The sequence below is a fragment of the Seriola aureovittata genome, chromosome 9 (genome assembly GCF_021018895.1).
Source record: "Seriola aureovittata isolate HTS-2021-v1 ecotype China chromosome 9, ASM2101889v1, whole genome shotgun sequence".
NCBI lineage: Eukaryota > Metazoa > Chordata > Actinopteri > Carangiformes > Carangidae > Seriola > Seriola aureovittata.
The window spans coordinates 1255833-1278175 of NC_079372.1; the positions used below are offsets into that span (position 1 = coordinate 1255833).

The following is a 22343-nucleotide window of genomic DNA, read 5'->3' on the forward strand; positions in this document are numbered from 1 at the left end:
TGTCTAGAATGAGTGGCTACAGTAAAATTCTATACATAATTATACACTATTAACATGTCAGTAATATACAGTCTCAAAGTACTTGACCTTTTCCTGTGAATATGATATTAAATTTTAGGTTGTGAAATAAAAATCAAAAGTATATTTCTTAAAAGTTCTCTGTCCTCACTGAAATGATTACACAGGAAAATTGCTGAATCATATGGAAGAGTAATGCCTTAAAAGAAAAGATTAACAAGATAATTATCTCATTAATTCACAAAAAAAGGATCTTTTTCTGTTTCATTTAAGAAAAAATTCTCAGAATTTTGAGTTAATTATGTTGTTAATTCAGTGAACGCATTATGCTTCAATAGAATCATTTCCTCCTCTGTCCCTCAGATCAGCCAGTTTCAGTAAATGAGTCAAACTCACATTGTGGTTGTTCTTTCTGTTTCTGTTGTCGTTAGCTCAACAAATACAACATGTGATCATAAATATAACCTGACAACCAAGTGGGATACAAGTGATGGCTGACGTCAGCAGGTGAACATGTTCGGGGAAATGCACATATTTTTAAACATAAACATATTTTCATTCACACTAAAACAGGGGGACAACATTTTCAGATTCAATAACCTGGAAGCTTTTTGAAAAAGCTTCTGGATTTGAAAAATGTGGCTGGAGGGTGGAAGAAGTTGTCCAAGTTCAAAGAGAGAAGCAGCCACGTTCTCACTGGTGAGGGCAAATATAAAATGTAAATTCATCTATTCTCTGTCCTGAGAGAAGACCACGTGTGATTTGCACAACAGATGTGTGTGTGTGCTGCAGCAAATATAGATGTTAAAGACAGAACTGTTATCTATTATTATTATTATAACACTTCAGTCCAAAGCTCTGTGTGTAAATGTGGTACGATCCAAGCCCCTGGAGATGAGTGCTGCAGTGTTCAACAGCTGCAAAACAATTAACATATAAAATACATCTGGAAGTTTACAAGTGAGAAGCAGCAACATTTCTCCTGTTGTTTACATTGATGAACATTTTCTGCAGTGTTAAAATGTGAGCTAAAGGGAGGTTCCAGTGGCTCAGCTGGTGGAGCACATAACAAGGCTCAGTCTTTTCTACAGTGGCCCCAGGTTCAGATCCAGTCTGGGCCCTTGGCAGCAGTGAGGATGCTGGTCCTGGTTTATGTAGTGTTTTGTTTGTTGGTCAAACCACAGTGACATCCTTACAGTCCTGATAGTTGATATCAGCTCTGACAGTGATGTGGGTCAGCTCTACACCTGGGTCCTCTGCAGACCTGGGCTCCACTGGATGTGGTCTGCCTGGCTGCTGACCTCGGGCCTGAGGGAAGGGGAAACCATCAAGAGGAGCGTGCTCTATCCTGCACAGACTGTCTTCGCTGTAGCTTGGATTGGAAGTGCTGACGAGGCGGCGGCCAGGCCGAGCGTCCTCTGAGAACACACCACGGTTCTGATGCACAGTCTGAACATCATCTGTCTGAATGCCTTTGTCCATCTGCCACACACCGATGGGCCCCTCCACCTCCTCCACCATGCTCGGTTCCACCTTACGGAAAGTGTGGCGGGCGTACAGGCCAATGCAGAACATCTCCACAATCACACAGTAGTGGTAGATCACTGAGATGGGACAGAGAACACAGGACATAGGTCAGTGATTATCACTGCGATCACATGAGAAGATCAGTGTACTGAAACACAGACATTTCATTAATAAAGCAAACAGCATCATTTGTTTTTATTCATATAGAATTAGCTTCGGCTGAGTGATTAAAGATGCCACCATCTCTTAGAAAACATAACAGTTTAGTACCTGAGGATTTGATGATGGCGGAAGAGGATTAGGGCTACGTGAATTTTATTTTATTTTTTCAAATTCTGACTTTTTTCTCAGAATTAGAAAAAAAAAAAAAAAAGAAATTATGACTTTTTAAAGTCAGAATGCTAAAAAGTCTGTCTTCTAAAAAGTCTTCCGTAGATGATCTTGTTCCACTTTATAAACCTGAAACTTTAAGTTTCATTTACTTCCCAGAGTAAAAAAAAAATGTTCTTCATTATGTGCCTGTTCCCACAGAGGTTAATACGAGCTGCTGTGTGAATGCAGGTGTGTGTGTCCATAAAGGTGTGCGACCTTTTAATTGGTACTTTACACATATGTTTATATACTATATACATATATAGATTTTTTATCATCTTTTTAATCTGCTCTACACGCTTTATCATCAGCAGATGCTGGGGTTATCATGTGACCTGCTGGTTGTTTAAAGATGGTCTCAGATGTTCATATAAAGGGCCTCTGCAATCTTTGTCCAGCTGATGAAGACCATGGGACACAGTTGAAAGCCAGTAAGTGTCTTTCTGAAACTAGAATGTGAGGTCGATAGAACACCTGGGAAAGGCCAGATACTGAACTACAGATGGAGAGGTTGGGTTGAGGCCAGATGTGCTGTGACTTACACTGGGACCTGGCCAGGACGGAGAAGGGTGGTGTGCAGGGGATCACCTCCAGAGCACCCATGGTCTCTAAAATGCCGCTCTGCAGGCCACACAGCACCAACACCACAATGATGCAGATGAACTTGGCTCTCAGTCCATATCCAGGTAGAGCTCTCTTAGTGGCTTTGTAAAAGAGGAGGTGGCCGTAGAAAGACACGAAGGTGGACACACATATGATGCCATTCACATACAGGTTAGGGTTGACTGGATCCCCCTGGAAAACAAGAAGATTGTAGCCACTGATTTTATCTTTCAACTTATCTGAGGATGTTTGGAGGAAGGTAACCTGAACCCTGACCTCCAGAGGTCATCTGTCATACTGAGTAGTAAATTATGAGTGCTCAAGCCTGACTGAATCATGATTTTTGTCTGATATGAGTTTCACATGTTTTTGGATGTTGAATTTTGATGACTTGTTAGATTATGTAATTGATCTCATTTGCTTTCGATCAGTTTGAGTGTTTTGATGTGAATAAATGTGACCAGTGATATAAGACACGAGGAGCTCTCAGCCCCTTTGATTTAGTCAATGTGCTCTCAGGGGGAAAGGGTGGAGACCCCTGATGTACATGGATATCAGTGACATCAGAGGAGGACAGACAAACAGTGGTTATAGAGGTTGGAGGGATGGTCGCCTGAAGAGTTCATGGTAAGCAGGTGAATTCGGTTGTTGTCAGTTTCAATGAGCCATGTAGCTTCAGTGAAACTCCAGCTGACATGTTCTCCCCCTGCCCTCATGTTCTCCTTCTGCCCTCATGTTCTCCTCCAGCAGACATTTTCTCCTCCTGCCTTCATGTTCTCATCCTGCCCTCATGTTCTCCTCCTGCCCTCATGTTCTCCTCCTGCCCTATTTCTATGATCTACTCATACAGAGCTGAACACCTTCTGTTAGACAGCTGGCCAATCACTATATGTGACTGTTAAACAGCCTTCTTCCTGACGGTTTCCCTTCCTGACTTTTTTCTTCCTGACTGTTTTTTCTTCCTGACCCTTTCAGTCTTGTTCATGGAAACATCTTTTTCACTAGTCAATAAAGGAGAAGAGAAACAAGCAGGTTGTTGTGGTTCTTTCATCATGTGGTTTTACTTTCACAGTTTGGTAACTTCTGATATTTTGACAATGTTTTAAATATTGATTCAGTTCACCTTCATCCCTCCATTATGAGTCACATGACAGCACAGTCCTTAACACATGGTGCTCAGGTCGAGCTCAGGGCCAGGTCTGAGTAAATGACTCACATCACCGTAGGCGTAGCGCTCGTCTGTCCACAGTACCAGAGTGACGAAGAACAGGATGCTGCGGACCACAGAGAGCTGCAGCACGGCCGCCATCATCCAGCCACGGCTGCTGCTGCATAACAGAGGAGAAGCTTCAGCGTCCACACACCACAGACCACCACAGACTTCACACACATATAATATCAATATATATGTAATATATATAATATAATATCAGATTCAACCTGAAAACACAACCTGTACACCTCTGCTTCATGTTGATACTGTCACCCTCTGTAAACTAGTCCATGTAGGTGCATAACTGTCTACACTGTGCTGCTGCCTGACACAGACAGGTGGCCAACCTGCCAACATCACAACTTACAGCACTCTGGAGATGCAGTACCCATGACGTCCACTAGATGTTATCTCCAAAAAATCTTTTTGAATCTATTCAAAACACTAGAAAAAGTGCAGTTTGTGAGTCTCATGTTAGTGTGGTGTGTACAGGTGTGCACCTGTTGATGGCCACCATTGGGAGACAGCAGCAGCAGCAGCAGCATGGGAAAGGGTCTGGAGACACCTGCTGTCCAGACAGAGCGGACAACATACGAGCTTTCCCTCCAAAGAAGTCTGTGATCAGCCCCATGAACTTCAGCAAGGTCACAGAGTGATACCTGCACACACGCACACACACAATGTGGAGACCAGTGTAGACGTGACGGTGTGTCAGTACAAGGTTCATATGAGGATGGTTCACTCACAGAGAAGCGATGAAGTTACACAGCGAGGAGGAACGTGGCACATACAGCGCTATCAGGGAGGTGAAGGCAAACACCTGAAACAACAGTCACACACTGAGACACATGGAACCAGGACTCAGTCAACACTGTAGAGTCCCAGAGCAGGAGTGTGTGTGTGTCTGTGTTACCGGGTACATTCCTAGGATCCATAAGTAGAGGCATTTCTGTCTGGACGAGGGGACGTGACGCAGAAAGAAGCCCACCTCCTCCAGAAACACCCCCAGCATGATAACAGCCAGGCCCGCCGGGATGAGGAAGAGCCATAGGTCATCCTCAATGGCTGAGAGAAGACAGTCACACAGTATGATCAACACACACTGTCACACTGTGAGGGGTCGACTGTATTCACCAGGGGCCAGTTTCACAGACATATCTCAGACTGGTCTGTATACATATACATACATACACACACATATTTATATATATATATATATATGTGTGTATTTTGTTTGGCTCATAGATCAGTCTAATGTTAGTCAGACTGTTTCACTATAATAAAGACTGACTCATTTTAAGACAAAAACAGTAGACACCTTACCCCCAGACTAACTCAGGCCTAAGAAGACCAATTTTACCATGATAACAATCAATCACCTGTGCCGACCAGTAGCACCCAACAACAAAAAACAGGAAAACATGGAACTCCAGGAAAATTGTTTTTAGAGACCTTAGTAGTTCTGGATTATAGTTTTAAAAAAAGCTGCTGCATTTATATGTGTGTAAAACTGTGTGTATTTAAAAGCCTGACAGTAGATGATCTGAGAGCTGGTGAAGGATTATAAAACCACAGAGTCTGCAGTGTGAGTCCCAAACCGTGAAGAACTTTAAAAACATGTACAAGAACCTTAAGATCTGTTCTAAAAGACACTGTGAGTCAGTGAAGCTGAAACCAGGTGATGTGATCTCACTTCCTGGTTTTAGTTTAGAGTCCAGCAGTTAACTTCTGAATAAACTGGAGTCTTTCCGTTGACAGCTTCAAAAGAAAAGTAAAACTTCAATAATCAGATTTTTGAAATAAAAGCATTAAAAATTTCTTCAGCATCTTTATGCATCAGGGACGGGCAGACTTTGGTGATAAAAAACTTCTTTATGTGTGAGTAAAGTTCGATTCAGAGTCTAAAATAATGTTAACAGAAAAACACACAGGTTCAAAATTGAAAGAATATTTGTATATTGTTGATTATATTGAGCTGCTGGATGAGCAGAGACCTTTACTTACCACTGAAGATCTGTGAGGACAGAGGGATCTCAGGCCTGATCCAGCTACAGTTGGCCCCTTTTCCAGGTCTCATTGTGATGCTGCGCTGCTCTGTGTCCACCTGATGGACAGGAACACATTAGTCAGTCAGCGAGAAGAGGTGAATGAACAGCACCACATGAAGCCGCCATGTCCCTGGATCAGACGATCCTCAGACTTTGGTCCTGTGGTTTCCGTGTTGGTCGGAGCCACGGAGATATTAATGATTGACTAGATAGGTGAGAGGAGTGGGGTCCAAGTCCATTCGAGGAGGCCAGGAATCCATCTCATTAAAACACACACACAGAAGAAATAAGATGTTTATGCAGCGTGGGTAACATCATTACATTTACACCTGATCACTTTATTAGGAACACCTGCTTGACACTGGATAGTTCCTCAGTTCTTCATGGATCCTCGAGATGTTGAAACCTTCCTCTGAGACTCTGCTCCAAGTTGACATTTCATTATCTCCTGTTCTACCACATCCAGAGGTTCTACTTGATCCAGGTCTAGATTCAAAGACTGTAAAAACGTTGTGGAATGATTTAAGACTAAGAGTAGATGTTTTCTTAATTTAAATATTTGATGCTGTTGGTGCAGACTTGCATCTAAACCTTCTTCACTGCTTCAGTTCAGTCTTCATCCCTTTTCTCCTTCTCTTCAAATGACTTCCCCTGCTCCATCATGTTTCCGGTTATTCAGAGTTCAGAGATGTTAAAAATCACCTCACAGAAACATTCTCCAGTTACTCATCACATCTGATGGTTCATGGCTAAAGAAATAAAAGGACAGAGGACAGGAAGGAGGACAGAGGAGAGGAAGGAAAACAGAGGATAGTCGAGAGGACAGAGGAAAGGAAGGAGGACAGAGGATAGGAAGGAGAACAGAGGATAGTCGAGAGGACAGAGGACAGGAAGGAGGACAGAGGATAGGAAGGAGAACAGAGGATAGTCGAGAGGACAGAGGACAGGAAGGAGGACAGAGGATAGGAAGGAGAACAGAGGACAGTCAAGAGGACAGAGGACAGGAAGGAGAACAGAGGATTGGAAGGAGAACAGAGGATAGGAAGGTCAGAGGAAAGGAGGGAGGAAAGACAGAGGACAGGAGGGAGGACAGAGGATAGCAAGGACAGAGGACGGGAGGGAGGACAGAAGATAGGAAGGAGGACAGGAAAGACAGAGGACAAGAGGGAGGACAGAGGATAGCAAGGACAGAGGACAGGCAGGAGGACAGAGGATAGGAAGGACAGAGGACAGGAGGGAGGACAGGAAGGACAGAGGACAGGAGGGAGGACAGAAAGGTCAGAGGACAGGAGGGAGGACGGGCAGAGGACTGCATGTATCTTGATGTCAGATAAATGTTTTATTACACTGACAGTTCAGATATGTTGAGTTGATAGTGACTTTGTTAATCCTGGTCTTTACAAAAACCCAAATCTAATGAAAAACAAGATATTAACATAATCCTAACAACCCGTCCGAATCTTATTATTTTATAACTGACAGAAAAGTGAAGATGACTTCATGTATGTCTCTTCAGCAGCAGAGTTAATATCTGAACATAGAGCAGAGTCTGAGCTGTTTCAACAGTGTCAATTAGACTTATCGACTCATCAGTAAAATAGTCAATAGATTAATTGATAAGTAATATTCGTTAGCTCTAATACATTCATGTGGTCACTGATTTTCAGGTGCTTTTCATCAGGTTTTTATTATTGATCACCACCTCTGTGCTGTGTGTGTTCTACTGTCGCCCCATGTCCCTATGGAAACAGATTATAATGACATATATACATTATAATAATCATCATCATCAATGAATCTAATGATTATTCAGTTATTGAATAATATTGTTTATTGGAGGTAGGTAAAACACACACTCTCACACACTCACACACACTCTCTCACACACACACACTCTCACACTCACACACTCTCTCACACACACTCTCACACACACACACACACACACACACACACACACACACACACACACACACACACACACACACACACACACACACACACACACACACACACACACACACACACACACACACACACACACACACACACAAATATATATACTTAAACCTGCTGAAATGTTTTTGGACACCGACTAATACAGTAGACAGCTTGAAGCTCACATGTGTCCACAGGCCTCAGTGAAGGTTGAGTACAGTAGGAGGTCTCACAGGATCAGATTTTAACACATCAGTTTGGAGTGATGCTTGGTTCAGTAAACGACTGTCTCTCTACATATTTCCTCCTGAACTGACTCACAGCTCTGGACACGTGTGTTCAGTCCTCTGCACTAGAGCAGATCCTCGTCCTTCAGTCCCATCAGATCCACTGTATCAGTCCTATGAAGTCCTCCTCTGTGTCTGCTCCACGTCACTGAATTAAACGGTAGAAGACCCAGCAGCCAAACACCACCCAGTGGCTGGCCCAGCTCAGGTCAGACCACCTTTGGATGGTGTGGATCGCTGCGTAACCCTGCAACCAGGAGACAGACACATACAACTGGATCAAACATGTGACACCACACACCCTCTCTCCTGTGTCATGTGTCTCTACAAACAGTGACCTGAGCTGGAGGCTGAAAGTTTTTACTTCTCTTCAGGAGCTGAAGAACAGATCATCTGTCCTCCACTTCAGGTCTGAGCTTCTCAAAGGGGCAGTTCAGTTTATTAGATGTGAGGTTCCCATCAAAACAGCACTTTCCTTTGGCGCTACATTTTTTCAACTGCTGAATCACCGTACTCCTACACACAAGCACACCTACAGTGCACACTGAATTACGCCACAGCCACAGGTCAGCTGAGTGAATCAGAAAGACCTACACTGTACTTTGTTTTGACAGGAAGATGAATATGCGAAAATATTCTACATGAAGCTTCATTTAAGGAGATATTGGATTGTTTCGGTGGGCGTCTTTTAAAAATGTCTAATACATGTTTTTCTGCTGGCCCCGCCTACAGCAGCTGATCACTGATAGTGTTCCTGCTGCATCTCCTCACTGAATCTACTGCAGGTAACACACCGATTATACATGACTACCTCACACAACCCCACGTCAAATACCTACAACTATCTGAAAACTTGATGATGATCTGATCTGTGTGTGTAGCCTCAGGGTCACATGCTCACAGCACTGTGTGAGTCAGTAGCTATGAACGACCAGGTGGAAGAGGCACACAGCCATCGATGGGCTGCAGTGGTGGTGGCACCAAGGCAACGACTGCTGGTTGTATGTACATGTTTTATGTCACACTAATGTTTTACTCATTTATTCAGCAAACACTCAAGTGTTTCCTGTGAATGTGTCACCAAAGCCTCGTCCAGCTCAGACTGCACTGATTGATTTAATGATGTTAGCCTCAGCAGCTCTGGACATATTAATATTTCAAGCTCTTTGTTTTAAAGGTCTGCTCCTTTCCACCTCTCAGTCCTCATGTATCACACCTGTGGTAAAGGCTGAGACGGACCGACAACATTCAGCTGTCTGTATTTAGCTTAGCATCACTGATATCAGCTGTTTACAGTCAACTGTGGTCAACTTGTACATTTTAATACGTCACCTTAGATCCAGTGGGTCAGTGTGATTTCAATCAAGTCTGTCTGTGTGTTGTAGTCTGTGTGTAAACTGTTGTAGTCTGTGTGTAAACTGTCGTAGTCTGTGTGTAAACTGTTGTAGTCTGTGTGTAAACTGTTGTAGTCTGTCTGTAAACTGTTGTAGTCTGTGTGTAAACTGTCGTAGTCTGTGTGTAAACTGTCGTAGTCTGTGTAAACTGTTGTAGTCTGTGTAAACTGTTGTAGTCTGTGTGTAAACTGTTGTAGTCTGTGTGTAAACTGTTGTAGTCTGTGTGTAAACTGTCGTAGTCTGTGTGTAAACTGTCGTAGTCTGTGTGTAAACTGTTGTAGTCTGTGTGTAAACTGTCGTAGTCTGTGTGTAAACTGTCGTAGTCTGTGTGTAAACTGTTGTAGTCTGTGTAAACTGTTGTAGTCTGTGTAAACTGTTGTAGTCTGTGTGTAAACTGTTGTAGTCTGTGTGTAAACTGTCGTAGTCTGTGTGTAAACTGTTGTAGTCTGTGTAAACTGTTGTAGTCTGTGTGTAAACTGTTGTAGTCTGTCTGTAAACTGTTGTAGTCTGTGTGTAAACTGTTGTAGTCTGTCTGTAAACTGTTGTAGTCTGTGTGTAAACTGTCGTAGTCTGTGTGTAAACTGTCGTAGTCTGTGTGTAAACTGTTGTAGTCTGTGTAAACTGTCGTAGTCTGTGTGTAAACTGTCGTAGTCTGTGTGTAAACTGTTGTAGTCTGTGTGTAAACTGTCGTAGTCTGTGTGTAAACTGTCGTAGTCTGTGTGTAAACTGTTGTAGTCTGTGTAAACTGTTGTAGTCTGTGTAAACTGTTGTAGTCTGTGTGTAAACTGTTGTAGTCTGTGTGTAAACTGTTGTAGTCTGTGTGTAAACTGTTGTAGTCTGTGTAAACTGTTGTAGTCTGTGTGTAAACTGTTGTAGTCTGTCTGTAAACTGTTGTAGTCTGTGTGTAAACTGTTGTAGTCTGTGTAAACTGTTGTAGTCTGTGTGTAAACTGCTGTAGTCTGTGTGTAAACTGCTGTAGTCTGTGTGTAAACTGTTGTAGTCTGTGTGTAAACTGTTGTAGTCTGTGTGTAAACTGTTGTAGTCTGTGTGTAAACTGCTGTAGTCTGTGTGTAAACTGCTGTAGTCTGTGTAAAGGGACAGACAGATGACGTCCTTCCTTTCTTCTTACCTCTTCTACTTCCCGTTCATCAACTCCAGGGTCAAACATAGAGCCCAGGTAGGTGAGGTGGAAGACGGCCAGGAAGCTGAAAACCAGGTTCAGCACCACCACCCAAAACCCCTACAGACCAAGACACAAGAACATCTTCTGAACCCTGATATACTTTCAGTATATCGCATAATAATAAAAGAAAAATGAGTGGACTCACACACCCAGAGTTTCTCCTAAATCTGCAAGTTAGGAGCTACTTTTAGTTTTAAGATGCTTTGTGAATACGGGCCATGGGTTTATACTGTTGTGTCTTTTTTCTTGTAATGCCAACATTAGTGTTAGCTCCTTTCATGCTAGTTTGTTAACTTTTTTCCTTCTATCTTATAATTTTTTCTGTTTTATGGCTACTGTTTACCGTATTTTATGCTACCGGGTGACCCTTGGTAACCCTGTGTTTAATGTCACAACACTATGAACTTTGGTAATTCCCTCAAGCAAAGTCTGAAGAAATGTGAAATTGTGCAAAGTGTGAATAAAGGGCTCAAAATGTCTGATAGAGAGACTCGTGTCCTTGATGGTTTGACAGTGGGACAGTCCTGAGACCTCATGGACTGACCGGTAACAAAGTCTGTGAGGTGGACACTGGGCTTGGGCCTTCTGGTAGAACCATGATATGGAGACTGAGAACCTTTACAGACCTCTCATCACCTGGACCAAGTCTCTATCTGAATTTACTGCAGCTAATACAAACATCCTGAAGCTACATGACAGAAGTCAGAATACGGAACACTTACTGTTTTCTGTAACTTTGAATCAATACACACCGACTGAGCACTTCACTACAACACCTGTTCACCGGCTTAATCATGCTACTGTCCAATCAGCTAATCATGTGGCAGCAGCAGATCCAGGTGAGGCGCTTCAGGTAATGTTCACATCAAACATCAGAATGAGGAGAAATGTGACTGTTGGTGTCAGTATATGGACCACACTACAACAGGTACCTGAGCACTGATCCTCCTTCTGAATATGATGCTGGTTATTTTCATAACTGCATTACTAACAGAGACAAAGACTTTCATGGAGGTTACCATCTTAAAACATGTGTGTATGTTCTGCTTAGAACTCCAGATGAAGTTTTACCTTCTTGTGCTTGTGGCTGCAGCCGGAGTTACAGGGTCTTGACAGGACACAGGCGCTGAAGATGGAGGCAAGCCTCTTCCTCATAACTGGAGAGAAAGAAGAAAACACACTAACACTATCACAGTAGCTCTACAGTTCATGTTCATGTGTATGCAGCTCTACACTAAAATACTTTACAAAGTATGAGCAGAATTGTTATTCATACCATGTTCAACATATGTGATGAATCCCAGAGACAGCAGAACAGCCCCGAGGTGAAAACTCAGACCCTGAACAAAACAAGCAGGACATTTAGTTCAAATAGTGACAGATATCTAGAACCACTTTCATTTTCAATGATCCACATACACAGATGATCTGCCTGCATGCTAAACCTGAACAGACTGGAGTTTATCATCATCATCAGACCAAGAGAAAGTTCCACCAAAAAATACAACTGATGTGCTTTCAGAAAGTCAGTGCTCATCTCGTCAATAAAAATATTTGTCAACTGAAGCTGAAAAGATGTCAACTATGAGGAAATGTGACGTTTTCCATCAACAAATAACAGTGATGATGTCAAAGATTGACAAATGGACATATTCAACAACCTGCATGAATTTCAGGAACCACACTCTGTAGCTGCTGAGCAGTAAAACTGTAAAGCTCCAGGTTGATGCAGCTGTTTGATCGGTTTCATTTCTTGTTAAGAAGAAGTATCTGACACTCAGTAACATTAGTGTTATCTGACATAGGGCAGTTAGCCAGAATACTACTAACGCAACATTTACAACCTCTTAGCCACCTCATCTTGCTCGTGTTGATTAATTCAGTTCATACCTTCTCCAATGCCGCGTTCATGAACTGTCCCCTTAAAGAAATACTACCTCTGTTCAGTCACGTGGCTCCATCCAGTTAAACTAACGTTAGTCCACATTCTCTCAAAGTGAAACTGCTGATGTGGACAACAGAAACTAAAACGTTTACTCCTGCTGTCCACACGACTCCAGAGTTTTAGAGCCTCTAAAACAGAGACTTCTGGAAACGCTGCTGGACACATTTTATTTTGAAAACTCCGGGGTTGTGACTTTTAGAAACCATGACACCAGCCTCACCTCCTGATTGGCTCTTATCAGTCATGACTACCACACAGTGGTGAAGGCAACATGGATAGTGACCAAAGGTAACGCCACTAACCACTAATTAGTTTAATCACTTGGACACAATCACACTGCTGAATATGAAGAGAGCATGACTCTAAACAGGAGAGAGGGAGAGAATTGTAATTGTTTAACTCGAACACCAGCATTTCATCATACTTATTTTAATGTAATTATATTTATTCAAATTAATTCTGTATTTTATACTTTGTACTTGCATTTTATCTTTTACTGTGTGTTGTAAGGTGTCTTATTAATAAAATGTATTATTAATTGTAATCGAGGTAAAAATGAAATAATGGTGACATTGATTTGAAGTCATATCTGTTCCATGGACTAGATTCATCTCCTGAGAATTAGACAGCTGAAGCAAACTATGATCACAATAAGCTAACATAACGTTATCAATTGCTGTGAATGTAACATTAGTTCCTGTCAGTTGGCCATCTTTCCTTTTGCTATCAGAGCAAGTGAGTAAATTCTAGGATGAGATGTTCACTAAAGAAATATTATGATGTTATCCATTGATTTAGCGGCTCCTCTCACGTTAATCAGGTTCTGGACGAGTCCATAGATGAGAGTGACACCTGCAACCACGGCAACTGTACATGACAACAACCACAACAGCTGTAACCTCAAAATGTGTCGACAGTAAAATTAAACATGTGTGAAGAATGAGACTGAAGAAAACTGGACTGAAACATGTTATTAACCTACTGTTGACTGAAGCTGGAGTAAAACTAACACACATGCAGTGACTGAAATATGACTGAATCCAGACTAAACTGAACCTGGATCAGTTCTGTGGACAGAGGAGTGTGTGGTCTCACGTGCAGTATGGCGCTGGCTGTGTATGTCACCAGGATGGCTGGAAAAGTCCCCAGTTTCATGGCATTTTTAAACACATCTGAAGAACATGAAGGACAGAGCACATTATGACAACATATAAACATGACCACAACATGGTACCAGCCAAACACAGTAAAGACCAACAGGGCTGCAACTAATCATTGGCATTATCCAGTTATATGGTGATTATTTTCTCAGTTCAACATTTAGTACAAACAAAAAATTAATTGTGATATCATCACGGCATTTGTTCTGTCTGACCTTAAATATTTGATTTACTGTTATGTAAGAAACACTTCACATTCAAGAAGCTGAAACAGCTGATCTTCACCATGGTTTCTATTGGTGGACTGAGCTCAAAATCTCCCACTCAGCAGTTACACACAGAACCGATCGAGTCATTCAGCCCTGACACCTAGAAGGTTGTAGGTTGTATCAAAACACAATAGGACATATTAGCAACAGCCAGTTGTTTTAGAGATAGTATTGGATGGACCAGTGAAGTCAGATGGTCTGTGGACTGTGTCTCAGACTCACAGGTTTTGAGCCATCGGGACATGGGGATGTTCCAGGACGTGACCACCAGCACCATGGAGCGAGGCATCTCCACACTGAGAGGCTTCACCACACTCAGGTCCCTGCACAGAACACACACACAGATCAGACTTTATGTTTGATAGAGACAGTGTAGGACACAGGACTGAGGACGTCCTCTCTCTACACTCAACACACATCAGGCTGCTCTTTGCAGCAGGTGGATTATTGGACTATAGATGACTGCTTTCCGATGATTAGTTAACTTCACTGTGTGGAGTCTATAACTCCTGAACCTGGACTCATTTTTATTCTTTCATTCATTTTCTCTTCCTTTAAGATCAATGTTTTCCAGTTCTGCACAGTTTCATCTGTTTTTTTTTAATCCAGGAAAAGAAGAATCAACTGAAGCAGAAAACTAAATATGTAATTTGCCAAGAGTGTAACATGTTGGGTACATGTGTTATTATAATCATTGGTGTATTATAACACAGGTGCAGTCCAGGCTGAACATACCATCTGATGTGTTCCTTCTCTTCAGTGAAGCCGGCTCCAGCCAGCATGCTGGTGCCTTCACTGAGGTGACCCACAAAGTAGTTACTGAAGTGGAACGACACAGCATTCTCATAGGCGCGCAGCCATCTGTTCAACACACCACACAAACACACACCCATTATCTTCAATCAGCTCCAGCTGAACAGAGACTCTAAACTAAGTGCTCTTCTGCTTCACATTACTGACAGGCACCCAAGTAATCTGATTACTCCCACTTTCTGCATTGACATAAGTCCACATGGAGAGGAACTTTAGTCCCATGACAACAGCCATATACAGTCATGTTACTACTGAGATGAGGGACCATACCAGTGGCTTCGTATGTTCAAGATAAATACCTCTGCTGCTGTCAGTCATGTCAGAGTGTAGCGCTGGACTTTAGCTTTAGTTTCAGAACATGAAACAATCCAGTTGTATTGGATGAGTAACACATGTCCCACCTATGAGGACTCCACATTTCTCAACAGCAGCTTCAACATGTCCCACTCATTCATGCTGCTGTCACGTGGTTCACCTCCACCAGCAGCTGCAGAGGCTTGTGTTCTGGTTGATGTGATGATGTCATTGTCTCCTCATCTTTTCTCTGTTCACCTCAGCATCATTTCCTCCTCAGACGTTCTGTGGTCTGATCCTCTACTCACCCACTAGCCCTGTTCATTACAACTAAGAGTCGAATTCAGAATGTGTGATTGTCATGTCTGATAATTACCTTGATTTCCTGTTGACTTTCATAGCTTATTAATGCAGCTGAACGTTGAAATGAAACACTGAGCAGTATGAGTGTTGTTTGTTTGCTTTTTACTGTGTGTAAGATGCTTCTGCAATCAAACCTGGAATTCAACTAGCTCTGCTGAAAAACTAAGAGTAAATCACTTTTTCTCCACTAGGGCGCTGCCATTTTTGAAGATGCCAGATGTGACGTCACCGGTTCTCTGTTTGTCTCTGTGGTTGTTGTTGGATGTTCACTACTAGGAGGTGTCAGTAAATATCCCAACTGATATTTATTGGAGAAGAGAGTAAAGGACACAGCAGAAGACGAGGAGGGTTCTTTGTATTGGCCTTGGATGCTCACATGAATAATGCATTCATTCAAACATGAGTAGAATTAATATAGAAGTCAGCGCTCTCTGTGTTATGGGCTCATTAGGATCACAGTGGAAATAAGTGGACAGATGCAGTTGTGTTTCTGACTCGGTTTGTGGGTCAGAACTTTAAAACTCCACTGTACCAACCTCCACTGCGTCACTGCTCTGAGATATTGTTGTACTAATAAACAAACCGTTCTCATGTCAACCGTGACAAAAACAAAGATGGCAGCACACTAGGTTATAAATACAACGTAAAGGTGTGTTAATAAGAGAAAAGGTTTATTTTTTATCAAGTTGTGTTTTTTGTGGTAAATAATTAATCGATGCTTTAACAGCTGATTATTTCTCCATTTCATCTCTGTAATGGTGCAGCTCTGTCATCTGCAACAGGAACAATTCACTGTACAAAACCACTGGTATGCTCCACACTGAGGTCACAACATGATACCTGAACCATCTCCATGACAACAAAAACTATGAGATGAGCTGAGAATGTTTTGTCAAAGTACCAGATATTGGATCACTGTAGCATCGTACCACTAACGAAGAATGAACACAGCACTGATGGGAGCAGATCTCCTGTTCAGCTGTCATTGTAAACACACTGCAACAGACTGTAGGAGGAAGCTGTCACTTCTAACTGAAAACAAGCCTTACCTTTTTCAAATGTGTCTTGGAAGCAGGGGAAGAAAGACAGACAGTCTGTTCTCAAACCAGTGAAAGGTGTTGTACTGGCAAAACTTCTTAAGTTCCAGGAAGCAAATTGAAATGAAAAATTGTCTTACTTGTCTGTGACTGTGTTTCCATAGATGGGGATGAACAGAGGGAAGAGGTAAGGGGCGATGCAGGTGGAGACCAGCAGACAGAGCTGACTCTTCAGGAGGCTGATGGAGGAACTCCACAGCCACATCCAGCTCTGAGGAACAAACCACCTCATTACCACCACAGCACCACACAGGAAGACACAGGAAACCACAAATATCATGTACTCACCAGTTCTCTGCCTTCAATGGCGTTCTTATAACTGGAGAAGCTGATCCAAGGACCAAACACAACAGTGCCCACAAAGAGAACATAGCCCAGGAACTCAGCTGGGGAGGGCAGGCCTGCCACTGCTGCTCTGTCCAGGTCAAAGGCCAGAGAGATGGCCTTCATTGCCACCACCATCTGAGAGCCTGACACACACACACACACACACACACACACACACACACACACACACACACATATGAAAAAGCAGACTCTACCCATGACACAAGTCTCCATGTGTAGATGTGTATTCAGTTTAATAAAAAATGCACATGTCCCAGATATAAAGTAGCAGCTGTGGAAAACTGCAAAATTGTAGAACATTTATAAAATCAGGGAGCGTAACTAAGAAAGAAAAACTTCCATAGCAGTACAAACAATGTGATGGAATATTTACCTCTTATTTTATGCCAGGTCACCATGTCAATTAAATGCAACTCTCTAAAATGAAAAGGTAGAAAAATAATATTACAACTTAACACCAGAAACTACAAGGTTTCAAATAAGATTTAAATCAGGAAATGAACCAAACAAGATGTGACATCACTGATCTGATGTGGACAGTCAATAAATACTGAACAGATTAGGAACTCTGAGTAACTATGAGAGTGTATGTATGTATGTATGTATGTATGTATGTATGTTTTTATTTTATTTTTAGAATTCTGTCTTTTATCTCAGAATTCTGAGTTTAAAGTCAGAATTCTAGAAAAAAAAAAAAAGAAAAAAGAAAGAAATTCACATGTGGCCCTAATCCTGCTCCGTAGTTTTCTGACATATCTGCTGCCAGGAAACACCAACACAGCTGCTAAACCAGGTCTCATTCACTATGAATAGCAGTGGTCACTGTCCCAGATTTTTGAATCCACATGTAAAGGCATCAATGGAGCACAGGGTGTGGGAATTTCCTGTAGTCACCACTATTTGAATATTTGCATATTGCTACAATAGGCATTTGGTTTGGACTGTTTTCAGTTGAAAGCTGCAGTTTCCAGGACACTATGTGTTTTTGCAGTGATATCTCACCCAACAAGGAGGTAGACGAGGATAACAGCCGAAAGGAAGAGGCCTCTGGTACTGGAGTGTTGAGTGAGCAGCAGAACGAGGTAACAGAGAGCACTGAACAACAGCACCCACAGCATCTGCAACTCAAAGAACAGGAAGAGGCTGTACATCCCAGCCAACACTGACACTACATGCTTCAGGGTGGACACACCTCCTGAGGAACACAAGCAGGACAAAACTTTGATTTATAGTCACAAGTCCAGCAGCATCCAACAGCATCCAGCAGCATCCTACAGCATCCAAACATTAATATGGTTGGACTTGGGTTGATTATAGACAAATTGTAATAAATGTATCTAAATACATTTCATTGTCACTTTGAGTGACAAGACAGAAAAGCATCAGAATACAGTGGTGTTGAAAATAAGGAACATTACAAGTGTGTCACTAAAGACAGCATCCACATTTTCTTCCAACTACGACAATATCAAAGACAGTGCAGACGAGTCTTCCTTTGAAGGCTCCTACTTGCTGACATGCAGGTACTGTAGTCCAGCTCACCCAGTCTAAAGCAGAGTCTGCAGATCAGGCAGAGCAGCAGTAGAGTCCAGACCTGCTGGAGACCCTGCTGGACCGTGATGAGACCACAGTTCTCAGCCAGCTGTTGCCAAACCTCCAGTCTGCTGGATATGTCCATCCTGCTGCTGCACCCACACAAACACAGGGAGTCTTCTGAAGTTTACGACACCTTTCATCAACATATGACAATCAAACAAAGTCAGATTCATTATTTTACATGTGAAGGTCCATCTGGTCCAAAGCTACACACCACTGAGCAGAGTGTGCAGAGCATCATGGAAACACTGGATTTGAAGAACATCAGCTTCAATGTGATAGAGTTAAGTTGTTGTGTATTGTTCCAGTTACTTTAGATAAGACTAAGTTTTCTTATGATTATTGATCAACTGGATGATTATGTCCTCGTGTTACTGAAAAAAGGAAAAATATCTATCACAATTCAAATCATCCAAAGAGCAACGTCTCTGGCCTCTACACACTCACCTGACTACAGCAGCACTCACTTATTGACATATAATATCAACTAACTAACGTTAGTCAGGTAGGAAACTTTAAGCTAACTTTAACTTTCCGGACTTTGTAAACTCTGAAACATGGACTAAATGAACCAGCTTAACCTCAGATGCTGTCAGAGATGCCGCTTGCTAACTTTACCGTCAACTTACTTAAACTAGTCTTGTTGGGCGGACGTTAGCCCTGTAAAATAATCACAGATGTGGCGGAGCCTGATGGTCCTGGTTCAGCTGCTGTCTGAACCGAACCGAACCGAATCGAACCGAACCGAACCAAGTCGTGTAGATAGTTAGCTCTGGAGCTAAACTGGTCTGTGGATCAGCAGGCGGCAGGTCCAGACCTGATAAAAGCCTCCGTGACTGTAAACTTAACGATGAACCGCGAAACAGCTGCTTCTTCTTCTTCGTCTTTTTTTTTTTTTTTTTTTTTCTTCTTCTTCTTCTTCTTCTTCTTCTTCTTCTTCTGCTGCTGCTGCTGCTGCTGCTGCTGCTGCTGCTGCTGCTTCTTCTTCTTCTTCTTCTTCTTTGGCTGTCCCTTTCTTCTTCTCTTCTTCTCCCCTTCCTGCTCTTGTTTCTGTGGCGGAGGAAAAACCAGGTTAACTGCGAATTACCGTCCTCTGCTGGACACAAATGTGTAATAACACCAGAGGCTGACTGACGTCCTACCCATCAGGAAACCCGGGACTGGATTAACTGGATTAACTGGGCAAAACGGGGATTGCACCCTAAATGCCCCATGTTTCCCATGTATCCTCCATTTTGTTTCTGACTACATCATTTCATCAGTCTCTAACTTGCTAGAAATTTTCACCATTTGAAGCACAAGGCCCGAAAATATTAAATTTACTTTCATTGAAAAATGTACTGTGCTGCATTGTTTGTGAAATGTTGTTACTTTGTGTTTTGTATTGCTCAGTGTTGCTCAGTGTGTCCACTGCACTACAACATGCTGCCATGTTACGCAACATTACGTTGAGAGGTAGGATGTGATGTAATTAGATTGTGCTGCCAATATAAATACTGATGTGCATCATATGTTCTACAACTAGAGAGTTATGGTTCAATAGTATGATTAAAATGGTTTAGTTAGGATGTGAAAATCAGGGCTTCACTTCAGGTAAATCTCCCAACAGTAATTAAAGATATTGAAAAAGACCAGTCACGTTTCTGAAATAGAAACAAGATATTTAATGCAAGATATTTAATGCAAACAAACTTCAAGTTCCTATTGCAAACTGTTAGTAGGGGGCTTGTTGAACCTCCAAGTTCCAGATGTTACTCATGTACATTACTTTGTGGTCATTTTATTTATTGGGCCATGTGAGCGTAATATAACTGAACTAAAACAATAAAGTACATGCCTGGATTTTGACTCAAAGACTATCTGCAATACAGGACCCCAAAGTCAGGTAGCAACACAGAACCCACCTTAGATACTGGTTACTGAACATCAGTGGTTCAAATTTGCAACATTAGTGACACATTTTCACTGGTTGAGGAAGTAATCACATCCTTCACTGAAGTAAGAGCAACACTCAACTACAAGTAAAATGACTGCATTTAAAATGTGACCCAAGTAAAAGTACAAAGTCCACATTATGCAAGTTGTCCCATTTCAGAGTGTATGGTATATACAGTAGTATATTGTATTATTGTATGTTAACAGCATTTTAATGTCATAGCTGGTCCAGGTGGAGCTCATTTGAACTATTTCATATACATACTCTTATATAAACATACAATTAATCGTCATTTATAGTCACATTATAAAAAATATTTTAGGAGGAGATTTATATATAAAATATTAATCTGCAAAGTACCAATGGTTGTCATATAAAACTGGCAGCACAATATTTACCTCTAAAATGAAGTGTGTAGCCTATAAAATATTGTTGAATGGAAGTAATTTATTGAAATTTGCCACTCCAAAAAACAGTTAACAAGCAGTGAATCTGAGGCGGCCCTTGAGGGTCTGAGGCACTATACTTGTTTGGTGTTCCAGGTTTACAAAATTGCTGACTTGAATAACCAAAATTTCAAAATTTTCTATGCTTCAGTGATTTCTTAAAATTAAATACCAGTCAGTGGTCTTATATTAGAATAATTTGACATCTTGTGTTCAAACAAAATAATGAAACAATTGTACATTTCCACTTATTCTTCTTCCATTGCAACTTTGAAATGTGGATGTCGTTCTGATATTAGTGTTGTCTGTTGTGTGAACCGAAACGTGGAACAGAACATGAGCTTTAATGGCATTCTTCTTTAATTCAGAGTATGACCTGTAGCAGAAATCACAGTTATAGAATTATATAGCGTAGAGCAGGTGTGGTTGTAACACTTGTTACTTCACCACCTGTAACTCACAGAATTTTTGAGCTACAGTTTTCCAACCTTTATACAAAGTATCCACATTTGTTTTCTACAAATGGCACCAATTCAAACTTCTGCAAGAATATCACAGATGTTGAAAGTTGATGTCAAATACATGGGGTTTCTTTGTCACAATCAACCCGACCACAGGGGTAGGTAACACTTTCTGGGGTAAGTAGTAACAGTTAGTCAAACAGAGGCCAGACCATGCGTTGTGCTTCAAAAAGAGGTTCTTTGAAATAAAAAAAACAATCCAAAACAATTTCTCTGTGAACCAGTCAAGCCCCGCCATCTGATCCTTGGCCCATATCAAGCTGAGTTCCCTAATATTAGAAAACTGTCACTTGTGTCAGAGTCATATCTGACCAGGAGGATCTATACTCTGGCTCCAGTAATAAAGTGATGTTGTTATGTGATGACATGTGATGTGACATCATCATGAAACAAAGGGATGTGTTTGCGTAGTAGTTGTACTGCTCGCAGTGCAGCTGTTACCATGATTACAACTACCAGTCATATGGCCTTTATTTCTACTGCAGCCATAACAGAGCTACTCACAAAGCTACTGAACTGTTACCACGGAAACATGGTGTTGTGTAGTTATGTAATAGATGGATGAATGATGGGTGATTGGATGAATGGATAAATGGATGGATGGATTGATGATGGATGGATGGATGGATGGATGATGGATGGATGATGGCTGGATGATGGATGGATGATGGATGGATGATGGATGAATGAATTAATGATGGATGGATGAATGATTGATGGGTGGATGGATGGATGGATGGTTGATTGGATGGATGTATGGTGTATGATTGGATGGATGGATGGATGGATGATGGATGGATAAATGATGGATGGATAGATGGATGGATGGATGAATGAGTGATTGATGGATGGATGATGGATGATGGATGGATGGATGAATGGATGAATGATGGATGATGGATGGATGGATGGATGGATGAGCGATTGATGCATGGATGGATGGATGACGGATATATGAATGATGGATGGATG

General features: G+C 41.7%; 2 protein-coding genes across 6 annotated transcripts; both read right to left on the bottom strand.

The window, feature by feature from the left end:
* Positions 1-389: 389 nt before the first annotated feature.
* On the bottom strand, positions 390-6731 carry si:dkey-16n15.6 (organic solute transporter subunit alpha). 2 transcript variants are annotated; one of them, XM_056385865.1, is made up of 7 exons: positions 5738-6731; positions 4647-4798; positions 4480-4553; positions 4234-4392; positions 3737-3845; positions 2460-2712; positions 390-1622 (listed from the first exon to the last, which is right to left on the bottom strand). In XM_056385865.1, the coding sequence occupies exons 1-7, from the start codon at positions 5808-5810 to the stop codon at positions 1192-1194; spliced, it is 1251 nt and encodes a 416-aa protein (XP_056241840.1). In that variant the 5' UTR covers positions 5811-6731; the 3' UTR covers positions 390-1191. The 2 variants fall into 2 exon arrangements, with proteins under 2 accessions (XP_056241840.1, XP_056241839.1); XM_056385864.1 differs by having other exon boundaries at positions 394-1622; positions 3737-3848; positions 5738-6726.
* Positions 6732-7050: 319 nt separating this feature from the next.
* LOC130175412 (protein-serine O-palmitoleoyltransferase porcupine-like) lies at positions 7051-19426 on the bottom strand. Of its 4 annotated transcripts, none has more exons than XM_056385878.1 (13): positions 19098-19426; positions 18415-18554; positions 17875-18067; positions 17246-17289; positions 16813-16994; positions 16605-16735; positions 14693-14818; positions 14180-14280; positions 13624-13700; positions 11860-11923; positions 11655-11740; positions 10530-10640; positions 7051-8253 (listed from the first exon to the last, which is right to left on the bottom strand). In XM_056385878.1, the coding sequence occupies exons 2-13, from the start codon at positions 18548-18550 to the stop codon at positions 8152-8154; spliced, it is 1353 nt and encodes a 450-aa protein (XP_056241853.1). In that variant the 5' UTR covers positions 18551-18554; positions 19098-19426; the 3' UTR covers positions 7051-8151. The 4 variants fall into 4 exon arrangements, with proteins under 4 accessions (XP_056241853.1, XP_056241852.1, XP_056241851.1 ...); XM_056385877.1 differs by having other exon boundaries at positions 18415-18601; XM_056385876.1 differs by having other exon boundaries at positions 7052-8253; positions 18415-18557.
* Positions 19427-22343: the final 2917 nt, after the last annotated feature.